Source organism: Paroedura picta, chromosome 13 (assembly GCF_049243985.1).
Source record: "Paroedura picta isolate Pp20150507F chromosome 13, Ppicta_v3.0, whole genome shotgun sequence".
NCBI lineage: Eukaryota > Metazoa > Chordata > Lepidosauria > Squamata > Gekkonidae > Paroedura > Paroedura picta.
In genome coordinates this window covers 42,872,743-42,899,779 of record NC_135381.1, presented here as the reverse complement: position 1 = coordinate 42,899,779, position 27,037 = coordinate 42,872,743, and the positions used below count along the sequence as shown (strand labels likewise).

General features: G+C 45.5%; 1 protein-coding gene across 2 annotated transcripts in view; it reads left to right on the top strand.

Annotated features, from left to right (window-relative positions):
• TRPC5 (transient receptor potential cation channel subfamily C member 5) overlaps nucleotides 1-27,037 on the top strand; it is a 199,168-nt gene that overhangs the window by 85,030 nt on the left and 87,101 nt on the right. For both annotated transcript variants that reach the window (XM_077307922.1, XM_077307921.1), the window contains exon 3: nucleotides 17,375-17,896. In XM_077307922.1, coding sequence (XP_077164037.1) covers nucleotides 17,375-17,896 — 522 coding nt within the window. The remainder of the gene's footprint in view (nucleotides 1-17,374; nucleotides 17,897-27,037) is intronic.

Sequence of the window (27,037 nt, the reverse complement as noted above, 5' to 3'; positions counted from 1 at the left end):
TTCAAAATTTTGAAAAGTTGTTTTTGAATGTTCTAAAACAACAGTCCCCCTTCAAGGATCGCTGCCTTGTTGTGGCAAGGGGGCTTGCGTAGTTCAGTGAAGCTATGAGCTATGCCGTGCAGGGCCACCCAAGACGGACAGGTCATAGCTGAGAGCTCTGACAAAAGGTGATCCACTGGAGAAGGAAATGGCAAACCACTCCAGTATCTTTGCCATGAAAACTCTATGGACAGTTCCAATAGGCATAACGATATGACGCCGGAAGATGAGCCCCTCAGGTCGGAAGGTGTCCAATATGCTACTGGGGATGAGCAGACGGCTAGTACGAGTAGTGCCAGAATGAATGAAGCGGCTGGGCCAAAGCCGAAAGGACGCTCAGTTGTGGAAGTAACTGGTGGCGAAAAGACAGTCCGATGCTGTAAAGATTTTTATTCCATAGGAACCTGGAACGTCAGATCCATGAATCAAGGCAAGCTGGACGTGGTTAAACAAGAAATGAGAAGACTGAACATCGACATTTTAGGAATCAGTGAACTAAAATGGACAGGAATGGGTGAATTTAATTCAGATGACCATCAGGTATACTACTGTGGACAAGAATCTCGCAGAAGAAATGGAGTAGCATTCATAATCAATAAGAGAGTAGGAAAAGCAGTCTTGGGATACAATCCCCAAAATGACAGAATGATCTCAGTTCGAATCCAAGGCAAACCATTCAACATCACAGTGATCCAGGTCTATGCCCCAACCACTGCTGCTGAAGAGGATGAAGTTGATCAGTTCTATGAAGCCCTACAACACCTTCTAGAAGCAACGCCCAAAAATGATGTGCTTATCATCATGGGGGATTGGAATGCTAAAGTAGGAAGCCAAAAGATAACCGGGATAACAGGCAAGTTTGGCCTTGGAGTACAAAATGAAGCAGGGCACAGGCTGGTAGAATTTTGTCAAGAGAATACAATGGTCATAGCAAACACTCTTTTCCAGCAACCCAAGAGACGACTCTACACATGGACATCACCAGACGGTCAACACAGAAATCAGATTGACTATGTGCTCTGCAGCCAAAGATGGAAAAGTTCTATCCAGTCAATAAAAACAAGACCAGGAGCTGATTGTGGTTCAGATCATGAGCTTCTTGTTGCAAAATTTAGGCTTAAATTGAAGAAAGTAGGGAAAAGCACTAGGCCACTCAGGTATGAACTAAATCATATCCCCGACGAATACACAGTGGAGGTGACAAATAGATTTAAGGAATTAGATCTGATAGACAGAGTGCCTGAAGAACTATGGACGGAGGTTCGCAACATTGTACAAGAGGTAGCAACTAAAACCATCCCAAAGAAAAAGAAATGCAAGAAATCAAAATGGCTGTCTGAGGAAGCTTTACAAATAGCTAAGGAGAGAAGGGAAGTGAAAGGCAAGGGAGAAAGAGAAAGATACACCCAATTGAATGCAGAATTCCAGAGAAAAGCTAGAAGAGATAAGAATGCCTTCTTAAATGAACAGTGCAAACAAATAGAAGAAAACAATAGAATGGGGAGGACCAGAGATCTTTTCAAGAAAATTGGAGATATGAAGAGAACGTTTCATGCAAAGATGGGTATGATAAGGGACCAAAATGGTAGGGACCTCACAGAAGCAGAAGAGATTAAACAAAGGTGGCAAAATTATACAGAAGAACTATACAAGAGCGAGCTTAACATCCCTGATGACCACAATGGGGTAGTTACTGACCTGGAGCCAGACATCCTGGAATGTGAAGTCAAATGGGCCTTAGAAAGTCTGAGCAACAATAAAGCTAGTGGTAGTGACAGCATTCCAGTTGAACTATTCAAAATCTTAAAGGACGATGCAGTAAAAGTGCTACACTCAATATGCCAGCAAATTTGGAAAACTCAACAATGGCCACAGGATTGGAAAAGGTCAGTTTACATTCCAATCCCAAAGAAGGGCAATGCCAAAGAATGTTCAAACTACCGCACCATTGCACTAATTTCTCATGCTAGCAAAGTTATGCTCAAAATCCTACAAGCTAGGCTCCAGCAATATGTGGACCGAGAACTTCCAGAAGTACAGGCAGGATTTCGAAGAGGCAGAGGAACTAGAGATCAAATTGCCAACATACGCTGGATCATGGAGAAAGCTAGGGAGTACCAGAAGAACGTCTACTTCTGCTTCATTGACTATGCTAAAGCCTTTGATTGTGTGGAGCACAACAAATTGTGGCAAGTTCTTAAAGAGATGGGAATACCAGAGCATCTTATTTGTCTCTTGAGAAATTTATATGCAGGTCAAGAAGCAACAGTGAGAACTGAACATGGAATCACTGACTGGTTCAAAATTGAGAAAGGAGTTTGGCAAGGCTGTATACTGTCGCCTTGCCTATTTAACTTGTATGCAGAGCACATCATGAGAAATGCGGGATTAGAGGAGTCACAAATTGGGATCAAGATTGCAGGGAGAAATATCAACAACCTCAGATATGCAGATGATACCACTCTAATGGCAGAAAGTGAAGAGGAACTAAAGAGACTGTTGATGCGGGTGAAGGAGGAGAGTGCAAAAGTTGGCTTGAAACTCAACATCAAGAAAACAAAGATCATGGCATCCGGCCCTCTCAATTCCTGGCAAATAGAAGGGGAAGAAATGGAGATAGTGACAGATTTTATTTTCCTGGGCTCCAAGATCACTGCAGATGGGGACTGCAGCAAAGAAATTAAAAGACGCTTGCTCCTGGGGAGGAAAGCTATGGCAAATCTAGACAGCATCCTAAAAAGCAGAGACATCACCCTGCCAACAAAAGTGCGTTTAGTCAAGGCTATGGTCTTCCCAGTTGCAATGTATGGCTGCGAAAGTTGGACCATAAGGAAGGCCGAGCGTCAAAGAATTGAGGCTTTTGAACTCTGGTGCTGGAGAAGACTCTTGCGAGTCCCTTGGACTGCAAGGCGAACAAACCGGTCAGTCCTAGAGGAGATCAGCCCTGACTGCTCTTTAGAAGGCCAGATCCTGAAGATGAAACTCAAATATTTTGGCCACCTCATGAGAAGGAAGGACTCCCTGGAGAAGAGCCTAATGCTGGGAGCGATCGAGGGCAAAAGAAGAAGGGGACGACAGAGAATGAGGTGGCTGGATGGAGTCACTGAAGCAGTAGGTGCAAACTTAAATGGACTCCGGGGAATGGTAGAGGACAGGAAGGCCTGGAGGATCATTGTCCATGGGGTCGCGATGGGTCGGACACGACTTCGCACATAACAACAACAAAACAACAAAAAACAACAGTCTATGGGATACTTTAAAACTTGTATTTTGGGGAGGAAAATAATTCAAAAACGCGCGTGAGGATACTTTTACAGGATAAATTGTAGCCACTGATGGAGTTTTCCTCGGAAATGAGTTTACCATGCTGGGCCTCGTTTTATTCTAATGGGTCGCCGTGTAGGTCTGAAGTAGCACAATAAAACCAGAGTCCAGTGGCACCTTTGTTGATCTTAAAAGTGCCACTGGACTCTGATTTTATTGGGTCTCGTTTTGGCATTGTTTTAATTTAATTTTTAAAATCTTGGTTTCAGTATACTTACGCACCTCACCAGCTTGTTTTTTTCACTGGTTGTCTTTGGCTGCCAGGTCTTCCCAATCATCTGGGAAGATTTATCGCCAGTGACTAGCTCCTGGATGATGATGACAAAAACTGAGGCCGCTATGATGCCGTTAATTTATGAATGGGTTTTTAAATCTGTTATAATGTTATTGTTAATGTTTAATGTTTATTGCTGTTTTAATTGCTCGTTATTGATAAATTATGTGTCTACACCGGCCTGAGCCAGTCTGGAAAGGACGGTTTAGAAAATGAATAAATAATTATAACAATAAATAATATTTATGGTTGCCAATTCTGGGTTAGGAAATGCCTGGGGAAGGGAGGGACTTTGGCAGGATGCAATGCCAGACACCCCCCATCCAAAGAAGTCATTTCCCCCAAGGTGAACTGATCTCTGTTATCCGGAGATTGGTTGTAATTCCTGGAGGGAGGCCCCACCTGGAGGCTGGCAACCACTTGTGGAGGAACATACCATCAAGTTGCTGCCAGGTTATGGTAATAGTCCCATGGCTATGAGCATTCAGGCTATGAGCATTCAGAAGTGCTTTGCTATTTCCTTCCTCTGCATGGTGACTCTGAACCACCTCCATGGTCTCCCATCCAAGTATGAACCCTGCTTTGCTTCTGAGATCTGATGCGATGGGGCTAGCCGGAGCCAGCACAACCATATTCTCATGCGATACATATTGATGTGGAACACATCTACTAGCGTGTTCCCTCAAACAGAAATGCCAAAGGACGTGACATCTGCTGTCCTGCCTTAGGGAGCACACCAGTACATGGCTGCCGCCACCAGCAGAGCCATGAGGTCTAAGGCTGGGCCTCAGAGCACTGCTGGCAGTGGCACCCCACTTCCCAGCCTGCCCCCACCCCCTATAGAGCTCCTGCTGTGACAGGTAAGGAGGGCGAAGGGGGGATAGTGTGTGTGAGGGAGGGAGGGAGGGGGGAGGGGCCAGGAAGGAGAACTGGGTGGGAGAGGCAAGGAGTGAGTGGGAGGAAGGTGTGTGGGGGGGGGAGGAACCAGGAAGGAGAGGTAGGTAGGAGTGTCAAGAGGGGAGGGGAGGAGCGAAGGAGTGTGTGTGTGTATGATTGTGTGTGTGAGAGGAGGGGGAGGGGGCCAGGACCATGGAGTCCCACAGCAGGCAAGTGTTCCACATACGCTGTGATAGTTGGAGTTCCACTAGTTTTTTCTAAAATAAATATTATTAGGATTTTGATGAAGGGTGAACAAAAAAAAAAACATTAATCTGAACCTGATTAATGGGAAACCTGACCCTGGAACACAAACTTGGAGCGAAGCAAACATGGTTAATGCAGCATGGAACATGAAAAATAGCCACTGTTTAATTGAAACGTGAGTCCTGAGCAATTAGACCTTTTAAAGGAAACAGTCCAGTGAACTATCATAGAGCCATAGAGTTGGAAGGGGGCCATACAGTAGGCCATCTAGTCCATTTAGTCCACCACCCTGCTCAGTGTAGCCTTTCTCAACTTTTTACTGTTGAGAAATCCCTGAAACATAATTCAGGTTTTGAGCATCCCCAGAGGTGGCTGACAATTTCATTTATAAAATGGTAGATGAACCCACAAGAGGTTCAGCCATACTGGAATTAATACTGACCAACAGGCAAGAGTTGGTGGATGAGGTGAAGGAGGTGGGGACCCTAGGGGGAAGTGACCATGTCCTCATAGAATTCCATTTGAGATGGGGAGGCAAGGAAGCTTGTAGCCAGATGCAGATGTTGGATTTTTGTAGGGCAAACTTTAATAAACTCAGAGACATGATGAGCGTCATACCATGGACGAGAATGCTGGAAGGGAAGGGAGCATGTGAAGGGTGGGCAGTACTCAAACAAGAGCTATTGCATGCTCTATCAATGACTATCTCAGAAAGACGAAAACACTGCAGGAGCTCTAAGAAGCCTATTTGGATGAACAGAGACCTTCAAGAGGAACTAAGTGAGAAAAGGGAAATGTTCAGGAAATGGAGGGAAGGACAGAGCTCTAAAGAAGAGTACCTACAGGTTACTAGGCACTGTAGATCAATCATCAGAAAGTCTGAGAGTGAGCTAAGATTGGCCAGGGAAGCCCACTGTAACAAGAAAAGATTTTTCAGTTATGTGAGGAGCAAACATAAAGTAAAGGGGGCAATAGGCCCACTGTTGGGTGCGGATGGACAAACTCTAACGGAGGATGCAGAGAAAGCAGAAAGGCTCAGCACCTATTTTACATCTGTTTTTTCCCACAGGTCAAAGGGTTTAGGCACATCTAGAGATGGCTGTAGCCAAGAGATAGTGTCTGTATGGCAGGTTGACATGGACAGAGAGGTTGTTGAGAGGCATTTAGCTGCACTGGATGAGTTCAAATCCCCTGGGCCAGATGAAATGCACCCGAGAGTGCTCAAAGAACTTTCCAGAGAACTTGCACAACCCTTGTCCATCATCTTAGGGACCTCTTTAAGGACTGGAGATGTCCCGGAGGACTGGAAAAGAGCAAACGTTATTCCGATCTTAAAAAAAGGGAGGAAGTATGACCCGGGAAACTACAGACCAATGAGTCTGACCTCTGTTGTGGGTAAGATAATGGAGCAGATATTATATGGAGCGATCTTGGATTTTAGTAAAGCTTTTGACAGGGTTCCCCATAATGTTCTGATGGATAAGTTGAAGGACTGCAATCTGGATTTTCAGATAGTTAGGTGGATAGGGAATTGGTTAGAGAACCGCACTCAAAGAGTTGTTGTCAATGGTGTTTCATCAGACTGGAGGGAGGTGAGTAGCGGGGTACATCAGGGCTCGGTGCTCAGTCCGGTACTTTTTAACATTCTTTTTAACATATTAATAATCTAGATGAGGGGGTGGAAGGACTAATCATCAAGTTTGCAGATGACACCAAATTGGGAGGAATGGCAGATACTCCAGAAGATAGAGACAGAGTTCAACGAGATCAACAATGGAAAAATGGGCAAATGAGAACAAGATGCACTTTAATAAAGATAAGTGTAAAGTTCTGCATCTGGGTCAGAAAAATGAAAAGCATGCCTACTAGATGGGGGATACGCTTCTAGGTAACACTGTGTGTGAACGAGACCTTGGGGTACTTGTGGATTGTAAACTAAACATGAGCAGGCAGTGTGATGCCGCGGGAAAAAAGGCAAATGCCATTTTGGGCTGTATCAACAGGGGCACCACATCAAAATCACAAGATGTCATAGTCCCATTGTATACAGCACTGGTCAGACCACTCCTGGAGTACTGTGTGCAGTTCTGGAGGCCTCACTTCAAGAAGGACGTAGATAAAATTGAAAGGGTACAGAGGAGAGCGAAAAGGAGGTTGAGAGGGGACATGATAGCCCTCTTTAATGTTTGAAAGGTTGTCATTTGGTGGAGGGCAGGATGCTGTTCCCATTGGCTGCAGAGGAAAGGACACACAGTAATGGGTTTAAACTACAAGTACAACGATATAGGCTAGATATCAGGGGGGGGGAAAAATTCACAGTCAGAGTAGTTCAGCAGTGGAATAGGCTGCCTAAGTAGGTGGTGAGCTCCCCCTCACTGGCAGTCTTCAAGCAAAGGTTGGATACACACTTTTCTTGGATGCTTTTGGATGCTTTGGGCTGATCCTGCGTTGAGCAGGGGGTTGGACTAGATGGCCTGTATGGCTCCTTCCAACTCTGTGATTCTATGATTCTATGATAATCCTGCAGAATATGGCACATTCAGAGGCCAGAAATACAGCTGTGGCATCATGAAGTTTAGTCCCCACATTTTAACATTTTCTGAATTTGTAAGCTGCCAAATACACCAGGGTTGCCAGTCTCCAGGTGGAACCTTAAGCTCCCCTGCAATTACAACTGATGTCTAGATGAGGGGCAGTTCCACTGGAGAAAATGAGGGTGGACACTACAGCATTATACCCCACTGAAGCCCCAGCCACCCTCACCTACCCAAGTTCTCCAGGACTTTCTCAACCTGGAATTGGCAACCCTAATGTATATGGATGGTGAATTGTGCACATATTAGGACCCAAGAACACATTACACCAGGGGTAGTCAAACTGCGGCCCTCCAGATGTCCATGGACTACAATTCCCAGGAGCCCCTGCCAGCGAATGCATTACACCAATAGTATTACACCAATAGTTCACCAAAATGGGTGCAAAACCAAGGGGCGGAGGTTACTTATTAAAGACATTTTAAACTTACTTCTCCCATAGAAAGGATGCGAGGCAGGTAAAATGGCCTTATTGGAGGGAAGGGAGTGCACCCTAAAATAAGACAAGGAATGAAATCTACATAAAACACAAACTGAAACCATTTCAGATGATTTGAGTGTGTTTGACTGCTGGAAGGTCCATCTGAACAGTTAATCTTATACTGCCGTTGAAACAGTAATCTTGTAGAGTGCTTTCTGAGCGGCTCAGAGAAGCCATTCCATCTCCCTTTAAGCCACTGCTGAGAAAGTTCTGGTGTGGAAGCGCAGATGTTGACCCAATCTTCTGGTGGGATGCTCATCTAAATAGTTTGAGAAGTGAAGCTAATGCCCAGGAATATGTTGAGACAAGCAATCCTACACATGTGGTTAACACACTTTGAATGCACTTCAGAAGTAAATGGTGCTGTTCTGCACAGGAAAATGCAGTTGCAAAAGCATATTGAAAGTGCATTATCCAGAGTGTATGGAATGGGACCATAACTGAGCAGATGGGAACCCTCACCATAGCCCATGTGGTTTGCATGGTTTTTCAAAGCATGTGCAGCTATGTCTCAAGGTGCATGCCAACCTCCATTTGGTAGTTTGAGTTTTCCTGGGATTACTGCTGATCTCCAGGTGACACAGATTGTTCTTCCTGGAGAAAATGGCTACTTTGGAAGGTGGCACATATCCCACTGAAGTACCACTCCTCCCGCAAACCTACCTTCCTCTGGCTTCACCCTTAAAATCTCCAGATATTTCCCTGTCTGGAGCTGGAAACTCTAAGCATGAGTGATTCCACCATGCTTGAGCACACTGAATGTATGCAATAAAATGGTCCTCTTTTAGGAAATGTGCACAGACCGTACACTTCTTAATCACAACAGAACCTCAAACTTCATCAGGGTCAGGCTGTAGGCAGGGCCTCTGGACCTTGCGGAAACATGTTCTCCCGCCCACCACCCCCAAATAGATTCTCTGTCCTCGGAATCTGAAATGGCATATCTGCGAACAAACCTGGGCCCTTCTTGCCTCCACGTCGTTCTTCAGATATATGAAAAGCAGCAGATGGTTACGGAGTCAAGTAGAAGGAAGGCGGAGATATGTTGAAAAAGGCAATGACCCTGCAAGTTACCCAGTGCAGGAAGGCAGAATACAGGGAGACATGGAAGGGTAGCACTTCGGTGGTCTTTGGACTAACCCCAGATTGGCCTCTAGGGGCCAAATTAAATCTCACAATGACAAATAATGTTACCTGCCTCCAGGTGAAAGGTTGCCAAAGGTGAAATAAAATTGTCTTTAATTTTATGCAAGGCATTTAAGCTGGAAATTCCTGGCTAGAAGAAAAAAAACCTGCTAATTGAGGAACAAGGAGGCTTTAGAAAAGGAAGGTCAATTCTGGGCCATTGTATGTTAGATCACCTGATTGCCAAATATTAATCAAAAAACAGGCACCTCCCTTGATATTTCCTTCATTGATTTTAAATCTGCATTTGATTCCATCTCCAGAAATTTGTTATGGACCCAATTAGAAAGGGCACCTATTGACAGATGTCTACTTTTTAAAATCAAAACTTTACACAAAAATATAGCTATTAGAGTCAAACATACTCCCCAAGGCCATTTAACAAATATAATTAACTCTGGAATGGGAGTTAAGCAGGGCTGCATCTTAGCCCCTCTCCTTTTCAATTTCTTTATAAATGATATCGGCCGCACTCTGAAGAACCCAAGTTTCCACCCACCAAAAATTGGGGAAAGATACATTACGCTGCTACTATATGCTGATTACTTAGCCTTATTTGCCAGAATCCCTAGAGGTCTGAGAAGAGCCCCGAGCTCTAAACGCCTACTGTCATGTGAATTCTGGTAATTAACCCGAATAAGACCAAGATCAAGAGCCTCTTGTGGCGCAGAGCTGTAAGGCAGCCGTCTGAAAGCTCTGCCCATGAGGCTGGGAGTTCGATCCCAGCAGCCGGCTCAAGGTTGACTCAGCCTTCAATCCTTCCGAGGTCGGTAAAATGAGTACCCAGCTTGCTGGGGGGTAAACGGTAATGACTGGGGAAGGCACTGGCAAATCACCCCGTATTGAGTCTGCCATGAAAACGCTGGAGGGCGCCACCCCAAGGGTCAGACATGACCAGGTGCTTGCACAGGGGATACCTTTACCTTACCTTTAAGACCAAGATCATGGTGTGTGGTAAGAGACCAAAATCTCATGTTTGGAGCCAGAAGGGATGGTGTGTCTAACTTGATGTAGTGATTAAGAGCAGAGGCTTCTAATCTGGCAAGCTGGGTTTGATTCCCCACTCCTTCTTCACATGGAGCCAGTGGGGTGATAGAGTTGTTCTGACCAAGGAGTCTTGTCAGAGTTCTCCCAGCCTCACATCCCTCATAGGGTGTCTGTTGTGGGGAGAGGAAAGGGAAAGCAAATGTAAGCCACTTTGAGGCTCCTTCAGGTAGAGAAAATCAGCATATAAGAACCAACTCTTCTGCTTCTAACTTTGGTTTTCAGGGAAGATGCTGTGAGAAAGGACTTGGGAAATGTTTGCACCTAAACCTAAGTTCAGGGGGCGTGTTGGGGAAGAGGCTAGATAAGAAGCACTGTCCCAAGGTGGATAAGTCTGAGCAAGGATATTGAGATGCCCAGTTTATTATACTTTCAATAAAGAGATTTTCCTTTATCTAAGTCTGCTTATTAGGAGAAATCGACTGGAGCCACACAATACCACCTTCCTTTCATTTCTAACACTGTTACTCATCAAATCATAGAGTGGGAGGGGGCCCTCCAGGCTATCTAGTCCTGCCTCCTGCTCAATGCAGGATCAGCCTAAAGCATCCAAGATAAGGTTCTGTCCAGCTGCTGCTTAAAGATCAGCAGTGAGGGGGAGCTCCCACCTCCTAAGCCAGCCCATTCCTCTGCTGAACTAGACTCCTTGAATCCTAGAGTGGGAAGGGGCCATGCAGACCATCTAGTCCAACCCCCTGCTCAGTGCAGGATCAGCCTCAAGCATCCAATTTTAGGATCTGTCCAGCCACTGCTTGAAGATGGCCAGAGAGAGGGAGCTCCCCACCTCCTTAGGCAGCCCCTTCCACTGCTGAACTAGATTAATAAAATCCTAGAGTGGGAAGGGGCCACACAGGCCGTCGTTCCACCCCCTGCTCAATGAACGATCAGCCTCAAACATCCAGGAGAAGGATTTGTCCAACCACTGGAAGTCTATGAGGAAGGGGGAGCGCCCCACCTCCTTAGGCAGCCGATTCCGTTACCGAACACCTCTTTAAAAATTCTGAATATCCAGCTAGTATTTTGCTGACCAGAATTTAAACCCATTATTGTAAGTGCTTTCCTCTGCTGCCAACTGCTCCCTGCCCTCCTCTAAGTGACAGCCTTTCAGATCCTTCAAGAGAGCCCTCCTGTCCCCTCTCCGCCTCCTCTTCCCCAGGCTGAACATTCCCAGGTCTCTCAGCCTTTCCTCACAGGGCTTGGTCCCCAGGCCCCGGGTCATCCTTGTCGCTCTCCTCTGCCCTCTCTCCATTCACATCATTTTGAACTGAGTCTAGAGGCCACTTGGAATTCTGGGAGCTGTCTGTTCCTCACCTGGAAGCTGGCAACCTTACGTTTTGACAAACCTTTCCTTGAAGTTAATTTTCATGAGGTGTGTGGCATTCCCCTGTAATAACTCTCATTCTAAGCAGAGAGGGTGCACAAATTCCCAGGATTTGCCTCCATTTTGTAAAGTAACAGCAAACTGACATGATCTGGTTACAAATGGCAGAGAGTGAAAACCCTTTTGCTTGCTCATATTTCAGTGTGCTGGAAAACAGATGTACCGCATAAGCCACAGCAGGGTACGCTGTGTGTAAGTGCCAGAAAGAGCTTTATTCTTCTTGCTTCCCAAGTAATACACAGCCGTCCCGTTGGCAGCTCATAGGCTATTTACATTACATTTGTGTTTCTTTCTCCCCTCATTAAACTGGAGGGGTTCAAACGATCAATCCCTCTCCTGAAGGACAGCTCAAATTTTACCTCGAAAGAACAGCAGTGTAAAAAGTGGTGCCAGTTCTGCCCAGCTATTTAACTGTGTGTTTTTAAATTCCCAGTATGCAAAATCCAATGCTGCTGTGCGTGATGCCCCATTACAAAGATGCATTTACACAGTCAATATGAGGGGCTATTGTTTTTGTACTCAGTATGGGAGCTGGGGGGGGGGAGGGGCTTTAAGAATTCTCTTTTTGAATGTGAATCCTGTGAGTGGAAACGCTTCACAGAGAGTCTTTTGCTTTATTTACGACATGGTTCATCCGCTCTTCTGGCCACAGGAGGCAAATGGAAAGCTACCAACAGTGCCACCCAGAGGCAGAACACAGTATTACAGATAGTGAACTGTGGGTAACGCAGCAAGAGTTTGATGAGAGGATGTATTGGGAGAGGGGAAACCCTTGGAAATGTAGGGGGGAAATTGAGTCATAGGGCAGTGCTCTCTTAAGATCCCATTCTTTCAAGAGTTGTGGTGTTCAGTAAAATCTGTTTTTGTTGCACCCCTCAGTCACTTGTAGTAGTGTTTTAGGGAGTCTGAAGAAAAAAAAACATTACAAATTGGCCAGTGTAGCTTTTTTATGTAGCTGCTAGAAACAGCGGAAGAGAGCAACAGGCTTTATACGCAACTCTTTTCCATCAATCAAGCCAGGCAGCCAATCCCCTTTTCCCATGTTTTAAAGGTCCTGTGATGCCTGCTAATTTATTTTAATTAATACTTCTCCGTTTAAACACCTATGCATAGATGAATAGTGCTTTTTGAATGCCACCCCTTATGGAATCATGAGTCTTCAGATACTTTAAAACATTAATCTTGTTCTTGATTTGAGAGGGGGGACTTTAGAGAGGCATGCTTTATGTCACAGCTTTGAGAAAAAATTACTTTATTTCTGGCATCGCCTGCATGCTTGTCTGCCTATTTATTGCTCCAGGCTGTTCTCCATTAAAAAATATTCCCATTCCCCTGTAAGAAGGGATAGGGAGGAAGAGGTAGCGCTTCTTCACCTCCATACATTTCTTTGGCTGCTGGTTGTCCGCTGGGGGGATAGCGCTTTTTAGGTTGGTGAATCCACTTTTTGGGATTCACCAAATTGCACTTTAAAATGGCAGATATAGCAAGCAGTTTGCTGGCTGGACGTGGATGACTGTCAACCTCATGTGAAGTGGCTGGAATATAATGTCTTCAGAGGTTAAGTATTATGCTAAATTTATAGCATGCAGAAAACTCTTTTGGAGTGGAAAACCCAACGAATGGGCATCAGTTTCTCCATTGTAAGTTTCCTCACATGAGTAACAGAACTTCATCCTTAGGAAGGGGAAGGTGTATGTAGTCACTGCCAAAGCTCATCTTTCCCGAACCACCGTTTCCTGCCAAGGATTATGGGATTTGTCTCTTTCTCAGCCTTGACAGTATACAGCCTTGCCGAACTCCTTTCTCAATTTTGAACCAGTCAGTGATTCCATGCCCAGTTCTCACTGTTGCTTCTTGACCTGCATATAGGTTTCTCAAGAGACAAATAAGATGCTCTGGTATTCCCATCTCTTTAAGAACTTGCCACAATTTGTTGTGCTCCACACAATCAAAGGCTTTAGCATAGTCAATGAAGCAGAAGTAGATGTTCTTCTGGAACTCCCTAGCTTTCTCCATGATCCAGCGTATGTTGGCAATTTGATCTCTAGTTCCTCTGCCTCTTCGAAATCCTGCCTGTACTTCTGGAAGTTCACGGTCCACATATTGCTGGAGCCTACCTTGTAAAATTTTGAGCATAACTTTGCTAGCATGAGAAAATACATTTCTCATGCTAGCAAACTCCCTACCTCTCCAAATTTGACAATACCACTGTTTTTCATTTGCTTTCATAGTTTAACAGTTTATTACCTCACCATTTGGGGCATGAAGAAAACCATTTCATTGGGGGAGCACAGGAATGAAAGTCAAATATGGGATGTGTCCTGCAAAAGAAGGGAGTTGCAGACTTAAATTATTAAAGGACGTTCTCCTGATTCCTCTTTGGCCACCCCCCAAAAAAAAAAACATCAAAAGGATTGCGGGACATTCCCCTCTTTGAATGAGTTTGGGGTCTGCCTCTAAGCAATTCTGTTTTGTCCAAAGAGAATTTCAAAGGAAGGAGGTGAAGGAAATTGTAGAACCTCGCTCTGTAAATGCTCAAAGGCAGACAATAAATATCTTTCCAGATCTTCCCGCCCTCCTGCTACAACATTATCCCTGTGATGTGCAACATAAGACACCTGTAAGGGCTGAAGTTCCAAGAGGGTACAAGAAATGGAAGAGAAATCCCTCTTCCATACAAAAAGAGAGGGTAAAAGGAATCAGTGGCCACATCCCCCAAAAAAGAGAATTTTGGAAAAGAAAATTCCCTTCCTCATAACTATATTATTTCAAACCACGATCGAGTAGCCTGCCTGGTGCCTCTCAGCATCCCCCTGCATTGGAACAAAGGAGGAGGCTACACCCACTCTTTCATTTAATTTACATTGTCCCTAATCATTTTGGTTGTCTGTAGTTGTGGCTGTTTGCATCATAGTTGCATTTAGTGCAGTTCTTATATATGGTTTTGACTTGCGATGCTGCTCCTAGAATCATAGAATCATAGAATCATAGAGTTGGAAGGGGCCATACAGGCCATCTAGTCCAACCCCCTGCTCAACGCAGGATCAGCCCTAAGCATCCTAAAGCATCCAAGAAAAGTGTGTATCCAACCTTTGCTTGAAGACTTCCAGTGAGGGGGAGCTCACCACCTCCTTAGGCAGCCTATTCCACTGCTGAACTACTCTGACTATGAAAAACTTTTTCCTGATATCTAGCCTATATCGTTGTACTTGAAGTTTAAACCCATTACTGCGTGTCCTCTCCTCTGCAGCCAGCAGAAACAGCATCCTGCCCTCCTCCAAGTGACAACCTTTCAAATACTTAAAGAGGGCTATCATGTCCCCTCTCAACCTCCTTTTCTCCAGGCTGAACATTCCCAAGTCCCTCAACCTATCTTCATAGGGCTTGGTCCCTTGGCCCCAGATCATCTTCGTCGCTCTCCTCTGTACCCTTTCAATTTTATCGATGTCCTTCTTGAAGTGAGGCCTCCAGAACTGCACACAGTACTCCAGGTGTGGTCTGACCAGTGCCGTATACAATGGGACTATGACATCTTGTGATTTTGATGTGATGCCCCTGTTGATACAGCCCAAAATGGCATTTGCCTTTTTTACCGCTGCATCACACTGCCTGCTCATGTTTAGTTTACAATCCACAAGTACCCCAAGGTCTCGTTCACACACAGTATCCCCCATCCAGTAGGCATGCTTTTCATTTTTCTGACCCAGATGCAGAACTTTACACTTATCTTTATTTTGCCAAAAAACCACTCTTAGTTCATGTCTGTGACCCACACTGATCTACGTTATGGCAAGACAGAGTTGCCAACTGCAAGGGAAGCTCAGAGGAGACAGCATTTGGCGTGTGGATGGACCTTGGAGGGGTCTAATGCCCTCGTAGATTTTGCCGTTTCATGCAGTGAAGCTGCAGAGTGCATTAGAAATGGATTGAAAGTGTGTTATTCAGCATGTTTGAAGGTTTCTGCCAGCAAGGAGAGCCATTTTCATGAGTCTGTTGGTCCATGTGAGCAACCTACACCTTCCTTAGCAAGTTGGTCCAACTCCCTCCAGTTCGGTTTTCAGTCCCCTTCTCCACCGTGGAATGCCGAAGCTGCTGGCTCTAAGGAACTGCTGTGACAGAATTATGCTGGTTTCAGAGGATGAGTCCCTGCTCTCTCTGAATGAACGGAGACTCAGTCCTGACTTTCTGCTCTGTTGAGGTGAATAATCCTGCCGCTGTTTCATTCTGAACTGATATTATACAGCTCAGCAGAATGGAAAAATAATCGCTGCTCTTCCCATCAGCCGTGTTCTCCGTGTTTTAGGGGAAGGCAACATGGCTCCACGATTTCTACTCATCCAGGTAATTCTCATCACACAATACCAATAGTCTTTAGGTTCTCTATTAGCAAGGCTTGTAAGATCTCCTTCTCCTAACTATGCAAGATTCCCTTTTGCTTGTAGGTCAGGTTGAGGATTCTCACTCGGCCTGTTGCTCAGTCACTTCCAGGTTTGTTCCAGGAGTGACCTTGCTCCATTGGAGTAATACATTCTAGTCCAGCAATTTTTGTGGGATGAGGAGGGCTCTGCCCAGTTTTAAGTTCTCCAGTTCATTAATGTCGAATATGGATATCGTAACAGTTTTTCTTGTGATATTAAAGAGTGAGATCTTGCCTGGAGTTACTGTAGTGTAGGGAATGTTTGGAGTTCAGTTTTGTTTTGTTTTTTAAATATGATGATTGTCAAAAGTAGTACAGTGTTCTGATGTGGTTTACTACCTGTGTTACTAGGGATGGGAAAAGATCAAGAAAAATCAGCCGTCAAACAGAGGATCAAGGATATAGGGAGACAAATGGACCTTTCACGCAGCCCAGAATATTTGGCACCTCCAAGTCTGAAATATATTCAGTTCTCAGCTAAATACATTTATTACCTGGAAATTAAAAAAAAAAATCACAGAAGGGCATTCACTTTGGCGAGATTTGGGTCTTCCCTCTGTGATTTTAGAGGATCGATATAAGAAAATCTCTAGAGCTGAAAGAATCTGCCCCAGTAATTCTGGAGAATTGGAGATGGTAGAACATGTGTTAATCAGATGCCCATTCTATATGCCAGCTAGAGCTCATTTTATCTCCCATTTACTGAACAAGACTGGTGCTCCTTCAGAAAGACCGTTTATGCACTGGGAACTTCAGTGCCCCAGCTCTCATGCAGGAGCACAAATTGGAGGCGGATTAGGTGCCCCTGGCCAAGTATTCCCCCATGTGGGTGCAGGAAGAGGTGGGGCAACCTGCTATGACTAAAACTCCAGCCTGCAGCCTGGCATGAAACCTCCAGTGCATAAACGGTCAAAAAGAAACTTAAGTTCCTCATGTGGCAAGGGACAGAGTCCAGTTTCGGACAGGTGGCTAAATAATGTGTCTTTGTATATTATTATTATTGTTGTTGTTGTTGTTATTATTGTTATTATTGTTATTATTATTATTATTATTATTATTATTATTATTATTATTATTATTAATACCACGATGACAATTTATTTCCTGCCACTCCCAAGACTGGCTTGTGGCGGGTTACAGAATGTCCACTAAAAACCTCAAAAAACCCCAAACCCATTAAAAACCAACAGGACGACAAAATCACACAACAAAAAAACGGAACAAACATGGTGGTAATTATTCGATCTCCCATCCCCCCAACGAGCCTCTAGTAAGGGGGTGGAAAGAGTATACAAAGATAAACAGCGGGCAAAAATTCCATAATTTAAAACTAACATCAATGTATTAACATTGCTTTCACACTTTTTCAAATGTTTTTTTTTAAATTATTAATAATCTATTAATTACGTTCTGGCTAAAAGCTGTATTAAATGGATTCTGATTCAGCTTGTGCGCTAAAAACCTTTACTGAATGGTTGACTTTTTTGTGTAGGTCCCCACCCTGATGATGGACACTCAGTTTTCGGAATTCACCCCCGACATCACCCCTATCATGCTGGCAGCTCACACCAACAATTACGAAATCATCAAGCTGCTAGTCCAAAGACGGGTCACGATCCCGCGCCCGCACCAAATCAGATGCAACTGTGTGGAATGCGTCTCCAGCTCCGAGGTGGACAGCTTGAGGCATTCCAGGTCGAGGCTGAACATTTACAAGGCTTTGGCCAGCCCATCGCTGATTGCCTTATCTAGTGAAGACCCTATCCTAACAGCCTTCCGGCTGGGCTGGGAGCTGAAGGAGCTCAGCAAGGTGGAGAACGAGTTCAAGGCAGAGTACGAGGAGCTTTCGCAGCAGTGCAAACGCTTCGCTAAGGACCTTCTGGATCAGGCCCGGAGCTCCCGGGAGCTGGAGATCATTCTGAACCACAGGGATGATCAGAGCGAGGAGCTGGACCCCCAAAAATGTCATGACTTGGCAAAGCTAAAGGTAGCAATAAAGTATCACCAGAAAGAGGTAAGGGCTGCTTTCCTGGAGGGAGGGCATAGAGTCTGAGGCAGAATGGATGGAGGCATCTTGCCAAGCATGTATTGCGAGATCTGAATGGTAGAGATCTAGAGAGGACGACTTATTTGATCAGAGGTTTCCTTCTCTTGGGGGGATGTCTTCTTTGATGTACAGATCAATTCCCTTGGACAATAGTCTTCCTCTCATAGAGAGATGTCTTCTTTGATGTAGGAATGTATTTCCTTGAGCAAAAGTCTTTATTTGTATTTATTTTATTTATTTATAATTGGATTTATAGGACCGCCCCTCTCAGCCCAGCCATCTTGGGGCATTGTTCATCTAATAAAATCAACATAGTTAAAAACTAAGCTAAAACAGATGGCTGTAATTACTAAGAGTCAGCATGGCTTTCTCAAAAACAAGTCATGTCAGACTAACCTTATCTCTCTCTCTCTCTCTCTTTTTGAGGAAGTTACTTTGCTAGATTAGGGGAATGATTTGGACATTGTTTACCTTGATTTCAGTAAGGCTTTTGATAAGGTTCCACATGAAATTCTCATTGACAAGTTGATAAAATGTGGTATGGATCCTATTACTGTTAAGTGGATCGAGAATTGGTCAACAGATGGCACCCAAAGGGGGCTTGTAAATGGTTCATCATGTTCTTGGAGAGGAGGGATGAGTGGAATCCCTCAGGGATCTGTCTTGGGCTCTGTGTTGTTCAACATATTCATAAATGATTTGGATGAAGAAATAGAGGGGGGTGCTTATTATTTTGCAGATGATGCTAAACTGGGAGGGGTAGCAAACACACCAGAAGACAGAATGAGGATACAGGATGTTCTTGACAGGCTAGAAAACTGGGCTAAAATGGATTTCAATAGTGATAAATGTAAATTTCTTCATTAGGTAGGAAAAATCAAATGCATCACTATAGGATGAAAGAGACTTGTCTTGGCAGTCGTATGTGTGAAAAGGATTTGGGGGTCTTAGTAGACAATGCACTGAACATGAGTCAGCAGTGTGACTTGGTGGCTAAAAAAGCAAACAGGATTTGGGGCTGTATTAAAAGAAGTATAATGTCCAAATCATTGATGTTACCACTTTACTCCACTCTGGTAAGACCTCACTTGAAGTACCATGTACAGTTTTGGGCACCACAACTGAAGAAAAATGTAGAGAAACTGGAGCCTGTCTAGAGGAGGGCTACCACCCTCCTCTGAGGCGGTTCGCATGGGCCATGAAGTCATTGTACCTCAAACTCACTTTTATATTGAATAAATCAAATAACAACAATGGTAATGATAATAATAATAACAATATAACAACTTAACAGGATGTGTATCCCATTTTCTGGCTCCCACCTGGAGGTTGGCAACCAGACCAAAGTGAAATGCTTGCAGCCATCACAGTTAAAAGGATGTGGAAATAAAGCTACTGGCCTCTCATGTCACCTGGATAGATGGAGCTTGCAAACTGAGAGGCATCTGTGGCCCATTTCATTTTATAAGGAACCTTCCTTGCTAATGAGACTCTGATAGCTGAATAACTGCCTTCTCCGAGGACAGACATTTGTTATCGGGATGCGTGAGCCTTTCATTTTGACAGCCAAGCAAGATCAGTTCTCTGATTCAGCGTAGCTCCTCAGCGGGTCTTCTTAGCTTGCTGAGATGGAATCCATTTCCAATTAGCGGTATGGTAGCAGGGATTCTACCCATGGCTGCTGGACTGGGGGGGTGGGTGGGGCTTGGTCACATGGAGATCTCTTTGGATGGCAGGACTGTGAGCAGGAATCCTGCCAGGAGTGAGATATTTAGTGTCCTGCCCCCCAATATTTCAAAGCTGTGACACTTCAGTCTAAATGCTACTTCAGCAAATGCCGGCGTTTGTGGCTGTGAAAATTAGCTAGGCCTTTGACAAACTCCAGGAGGGTGAACAATGGAAATCTTCTTCCTTGGTGCTTTCCCACAGCAGCATGCCAGTTCTGTTGCGCTCCAGGTGTACAGGCACTGAGATGTGCACATTTCTCATGTCCAGATCCCCTGCTATTACCTTTAATCTTCATACAACTCTCTCCTTCACTTACTCTCTCCTTCCTTTGAAGGATAGGCTGCGTGGCAGGAGTGACCAAACTGTGGCTCTCCAGATATCCATGAATCCCCTTGAGCCCCTGCCAGAATGCTGGCAGAGGCTCATGGGAATTGTAGTATATAGACATCTGGAGAGCCTCAGTTTGGCCACCCCTGCTCTATGGCATTACACCGTTCTGAGGTCCCTCCCTTCCCCAGTTCCACCCTCCCCAGGCTCCGACCCTAAATCTCCACGCAGTTCCCAACCCAGAGATGGCAAACCTAGCTTGTTGCTGGCCCAGTTCCCCAATCATGAGTTGTCTGGATATCGTGAATGTTACATAGCCTTGCTTAATGGGCAATATTCATGTTGCTAGCCACAGGGATATTAGCTTCTCCAGTCACCATGCAAAATTAATCAGTAAAACTGCAGATTAAAATTCTGGTTGACCTTGGCTGGGAAGCAAATGTTCCAGGAACTAAATCTTACAGACACCCCCCATTCTTCTAAGCCAGGGGTGGTCAAACTGTGACCCTCTAGATGTCCATGGACTACAATTCCCATGCGCCCCTGCCAGCATTGTAGTCCATGGACATCTGGAGGGCCACAGTTTGACCATCCCTGTTCTAAGCCCAAATAGAAATGGGATTCTTCTTCTTCTTTGCTATTTAAAGCAAACAGGCAGATGTCCAGGCACACTAGCTGCATTCACTAGCTGTTTTTGGGATTACTGATCTTGGGGAAGATTTCAGATCAGGTGAAATAGGGCTGTCAGCCTCCAGGTTTGGTTAAAAGATCTTCTGCAATTACAGTTGATCATCAGAGATCAGTTTCAGTGGAGGAAGTGGCTATTTTGCAGGGTGGGCACAATAGCATCACAGCCAGGTTGAGCTACCTGTTCTCCCCCAAAGGATGCCCCCCCCAGACTCCACCCCAAATTTCCAGAGATTTCCCAACTCAGAGATGGTAACCTGACTGGTGAAGTAGGACCAACAAGGAGATTCCATTTCCCCACATCTCAACAAGGGCCAGGGCCTTTTCAGTCCTGGCCCCCTCCTGGTGGATTGAGCTCCCTGAAGAGATCAGGTCCCTGCTTGAACTCCTGCAATTCCGCAGGGCCTGCAAAAGGGAGCTCCTCCACCTGGCATTTGCCTGAGACCGACCAAACCCAAATAACACCCACAGGTCCCCCTCAGACGTCCCCTCCGTGGTCTGAACCAGTCTGACCTCTCTGGGGGCTTTAGCTAAGTTCCTGTTCCTGTTATATTGTTGTTGTTTAAGATCACAGAAATTGTGTTATTCAAAACCACTCTTAGATTATTGTTGATGATTGTTGTTATGTTATATGTTAGGTCGTTCCAGATATCCTCCTGTGATGTAAACCGCCCTGAGCCATATGGAAGGGCGGTATAAAATCTAATAAATAAAAATAAATAAAATAAAATTGAAGGAGGGTGTGTGCCAACATTTGTTTGTTGACATCTTGCTCACCCTCAGCTCCAACGTCTTCATCCATGATCAGTTTGGTCACTATATCAAGAAGATCAAACTCAAACTCAAGGAGAATGGGTGTAAAACCAAGAGGTCTTGAGTTCACAAAAGGTTCAAATGGTCAAATCATAGACAGGGTCATAATAGGGAGATAAAGCACATGGTGCAGAGTGTTTCTGGTCTGCAGAGTCGAAGAATGCAGGAGCTGCTGATGAGTCACAAGTCTTGTTGTGCAGATATTGCTCATGTTTTCCCCAGGAACTCGAAGGTAATTGTGGAGAGAGTAGTAGTCCCGATTGCTTTCAGGGTTTCCAGTCCAAATGCAAAACTGCAGCACAGAGAATGAATAGTTGTTTTGGGAGTGGGGGGGGACGTACTTAATAAAATATCAGAAATGTTGGGATTTTTTTAAGCAAGAAAGGAAATGTGGGTGTATCGGTGAATGTTAAGTTGTGCTGATTAAAATTAAAATGAGTTCATACTGCAAAGAGACCATCCTTCTGCATTCCGAAAGCCAATCTTCTCTGCAGGTTTACTACCATTGTACTTAAGTGGCATTGATTAATCAGTCACTTAAAAGTCAGGCAATTAGTCATATTTTAAAGGGAAAAAAACACATTAGCTGACAGCTATCATTATATGTCCTCCCCCTCCAGTTGAAAGATGACACAACAATCCAGCAGTGCAGACACAGTCCTCTAGAAGCGGTGGAAGAATCCATGTGTGTGCCCAATCACATGCAGAGCAAGGACAGAGGGTGTATTGCCAACCTCCAGGTGGGAACTGGGGAACTGATTACAACTGACCTCCAGGCACTAAAAAATTAGTTCCCCTGGTGAAAATGGTTCCTTTGGAGCCTGAACTATTTGGACATCAGCAACAGTTTGTAACTCGCTTTACGCGGGCCTGCCCTTGTCCTTGACCCGGAAACTCCAGCTAGTGCAAAATGCAGCTGCTAGGGTCCTCACCGGTACATCTTGGAGGCCTCACATCCAGCCGGTGCTGAGGCAGCTGCACTGGTTGCCAATTTCTGCCCGGATCCGGTTCAAGGTTTTGGTTTTAACCTTTAAGGCTTTACGTGGGTTGGGACCCACATACCTGAGGGACCGCCTGTCGCCCTATGCCCCCTGCAGAGCCTTACGTTCTGCAGGTGAAAATCTGCTGGTCGTTCCCAGTCCTAGGGAAGCACGCCTGGCCTTGACCAGGGCCAGGGCCTTTTCGGTCCTGGCCCCGACCTGGTGGAATGAGATCCCAGAAGAGCTGCAGGCCCTGCGGTATCTTTCAACGTTCCGCAGGGCCTGCAAAACGTAGCTCTTCTGCCAGGTATATGGTTGAGGCCGGGGCTGGTAAGATAGATCTATGCCCCCCCCCCCGTGGGATCTGGGACCTGAAGTGAACATCATTGGGACCTCCTTCTCCACCCACTAGTAGTTGGGGGGGGGGGACTTGGGTTTTACTGATTTTCCGCATGTCGGTAATGTTTTACGTCTTTTAATGGGGTTTTAACGGGGATTTTAAGACACTGTAACCCGCCACGAGCCGTAAGGGAGTGGCGGGAAACAAATAGAATAACAACAACAACAACAACAGGTTACAGGGCAAAATCTTCTTCTAGCATGTATTGTTGCCATTAAGTGACAGAACTATCTGGAGTTTTCCAGCTTGAATCAACCTCTTCCTTTATCCAGAACTTTAGAATTTCTGCAGTGTGGTCTGGTGTTCTCTTAATGCAAGAGCAGCCATTTCCCCCTAAATAGGCAAATCTTAAAGACTGGGAGCCTGCCAGGAGGAGCACGCAGTCCCAGGAACATTCTCCGCATTGCAGAGGCTCCAAGGAAGAAAGCAGAATAAAGTGGATGTGACCATGGATGCCTTTGTTCCTGCTCACATGCAGCTTTATTTATTCCCACTGATAAACCCACAGCCACCATTGTGAGTGATTTAAACTCAGAGATAATGACCACTGTAAGCCCTTTTGCAAAGCTCCCAAAGCTTATTTAACACAGTGCTTTAGAACTGGGGTAGTTATGCATTCACAGTTTTCCATCAAAGTCAGATCACTGATGCTTCTAAATCGCCCCATTTTGGAAATTGACCCTTTTTAAAACATGCTCTTTTTTGGCATACTGATACAACCGGGGAGTTGGGGCGGAGCAGAGAGCGGGTCAGAGTCCAGTCCGGGTGGTTGGGAGCCGAAGCAGAGTTCAGACACAAACTGGAGGCCGAGTCAAAGACAGGCACTGGTGGTTGGAGAGCCGAAGGAGGATCATCAGTCAAGCCAGGATCGGAGAGCCAGAAAGTAACGCCAGTCAAGCTGGGGGCAAGGAGCTGAGGGTCATAAGAATGGCGCTTCACTACACAGCAGTGGTCCGCAACCTTTTCCAGGCTGCGGACCGGAGGCGGCGGGTAGGGCGATCACCTGGCCGCGCATGCCACGCACTCCCGCGCATGTACACATGCATGGCCAGGTCACACATGCATGTTTGTGCCATGCACGGCCACAAACACGCATGCGCGGGAGTGCCACAAATGCGCGCTTGCGGCTGTGCATGGCGCAAAAGCACAGGCACAGCTAGCGCGGCCCTGAGGAGGCAGGGAGCCATGGCCCAGTGCCAGGGCCTTAACGGCCCGGCACCGGGCCATGGCTCGGTGGTTGGGGACCACCACTACACAGGAACAGAAGTCTCAGGAACCGGGCTGGGAAAGTCATGCATGGATCCCACGGAGAGCCTTGCCTTAGGCTCTGCGGAAATAGCCAGAGGCCAGGTGGGGCAGCTCTCAGCCAGAGAGCCTGCAGCTAAAGCTAATCCTCATCGGAGGAATGAACTGCAGCTGGATCCCATCTGCCCTGACAGTGAGCTGCCAAGTGTGCTGCGCTTCCAACAGCTGTCGGGGGAGATCGCCTTCGCCAGTGCTGCCCAAGGTTTCCAGAGGTCTGCAGCCAACTTCTGCTCCTCTGGTGAATGCCCAGGGCTCAGAGGGGTCTTGTGCAGGGGCTTGATGCAGACGGGCTCCAAGGACTGTGCTCGTTATCGGGCAAGTCCAAGGTTGTGTCTACTGGCTGCTCCGGCAGCCAGTCAAGCGGTGCCTCTGGCCCAGTGCTCCCTGGTGGTGCAGCCACTGTGGGCATGACACAGACCATAGTAGAGCAAAGCCAACAATTCTGCATTTGAGAGAGCCTTCCTCAAGTGGGAGGGTACTTCATCCGTTGTACTAGGAGCTCATGGGTAGGCTGTGGTCAGCAGCAATGTCACCTGCCTGACACATGCTGCTGGCAGAGCCTCATGGGAATCGTAGTTCACAGGCTTTCTGTTCAGCCATTGGTGTAAGACAGCTCAGGGGAGAAGACAGAGAACACGGGAACATTTATGCATGCCATAAAGAGCATCCTTGGACCTGGTTTATAGGGAAAAAATCGTAGCAAAGCAAGCTTACAATACAAGGAAACAACGCAGAAAATGCCATGCATAATCAAAAATACTCCAATGGGTTTTCCATGGCGAAACCACTGCCACATGCAGAATCCCAAAAGCAAAATCTTTTTTTGCAGTCTTTTTGTGAGTTTTCCTGCTGTGCATAACCAACCCAGGTCAGTCTAGGAACAGCACATCCTCCTGTCTGCATTAATCTCTGAGCTCAGCATAAATTCTAATGAACAAGAGGCAAGTAACTCATGGAACAGTAACTCATGCAGAGATGCCATGAGCAGTCTCCCTTAGGGCTTGTGCCAATGATGCTTAAGCCCAGTGCAGACACATGACCTCATTGAGCACTGATTGGTTAAGACAAGACCAGAGCAGTAAATCATACAGAGGCTATAGCTGGCAGTCTCTTTGGTGCATGCTTTGAGTTTCCTGGAAATATTGAATACAGTTGTTAATTAATTAATTGATTGATTGATTGGATTTTTGACCACCATCACCAGCTTGGAGCGGTTTCCAACATATTCAATACAATACAATAATTCATCAGAAATGCATTAAGATCAACCATTACAATTAATTTAGTTAAAACCTGTAAAAATCATCTAACATTAAAACCACCATACAATCAGCCATCCATCAGCTACTAACTCTTTTAGTGCTGCCAAAGCTCCAAAGAAGGGGAAAGCTAGACAGGGAGGTGATGGAATAGTTTTGACCTGATCCATATGGTATCTGGAATGGGATGGAAACATTCTCCAGTGTGGCAGTGGGAAGGGTAAGAAGTCATACATTGAAGCTGCAGGAGCATAAATTGAAATGAAAAGGGAGTATTAGCAACCTTCAGTTGGTGCGATGATATGGGCTGTGGAGCCATTTGCCCAGGAAATATGTAGAATATTTTTCCTTTGAGGTTTGATGAGAGCGTCTGTGCAGTCATCTGTCAGGGATGATTTAGGTCAAACGGTTCTCGCTTTGGTGCAGGGGATTAAAGCCAATGACCTTCAAGGTATGGCGAAAAAGGGATGCACATTTGACGAAATCCAGAAAGGAAGGACATGCATTCTGTAAAGCTGTGCAAGAATTTTCCAGGTCCATGCTTCAGGATGAAAATAGCACTCAAGGAGCAAGTGAAAATATTTTCACCTCATTTCTTCATCTGTCTGCAACCCATCAGGGATCACATAGAGCAATGAGGGTGGCAGCACAATAGCCTGCAGCTTATCAGATAATGGATGTTGCCGTGAACACCAAAAGAGCAATCCCTCCTTCAGCAGGGCTAAAAGCATCCCCTGAAGGCAAGGAGGACCTGTGGCTCTCTCCAGTTTTCGACTCCTGTGCCAGTTAGGAGACTCACCAATGGCCTGAGAGAGCCAGTTTTGTGTAGTACTGATAAAGCTGTTCTGACCGAGTTGTGATATCAGGGCTCTCTCAGCCTCACCCATCTCACAGGGTGTCTGTTGTGGGGAGATGAAAGGGAAGGCGAATGTAAGCTGCTTTGAGCCTCCTTCGGTGGAGAAAAGCGGCATATAAGAACCAACTCTTCTTCTTCTAGAAAGACTCTTTGGTCTTTCTCCCTTCTTTTGCACAGTTCTGATTGCCTCTAAGTAGCCTTTCCCCCTTAGAGACAGTGCAGACCTCCCACAAGGATTTTAATCACCCTCTGATGTCACAGCAAAGGAACCTGGATGGCTACATATTTGGGATGCCTCTCAGGTCCCAAAGGTATTTGTATCTGCACTGAAGAGACATTGATGATCCTAGATGGGCTGAATTTGAAGGATTAGTTTTTTTGCCAGTGAAGGAGTCTCCCATCTCCTTGCAACAGAAATGGACTAAAAATAGTTAGATCAGGATGAATTTGACCAGCACTGCATGCCTATATTGCAAAAAAGGGATGCACATTTGATGAACACTTGTAGGTGGAGGGAAAAGGGTAAAGGAGAGGAAAGGGGAAGAAACCTCAGGGACGTTAACTGCAGGGACAAGGGATCTTCTTGAGCAGTCCATTAACCCACGGGATAAGATGGCCTATTCATTACTATCGTTCAGACATTCTTTTCGATCCAATTCTAGTAGAGGTGTGAAGGAATTTTGCTACCATCTTAGAAATAAGTGGGTCTTCGTCCCTTAGCAAAAATTTAACTAATCACTATTATGGGCTGAT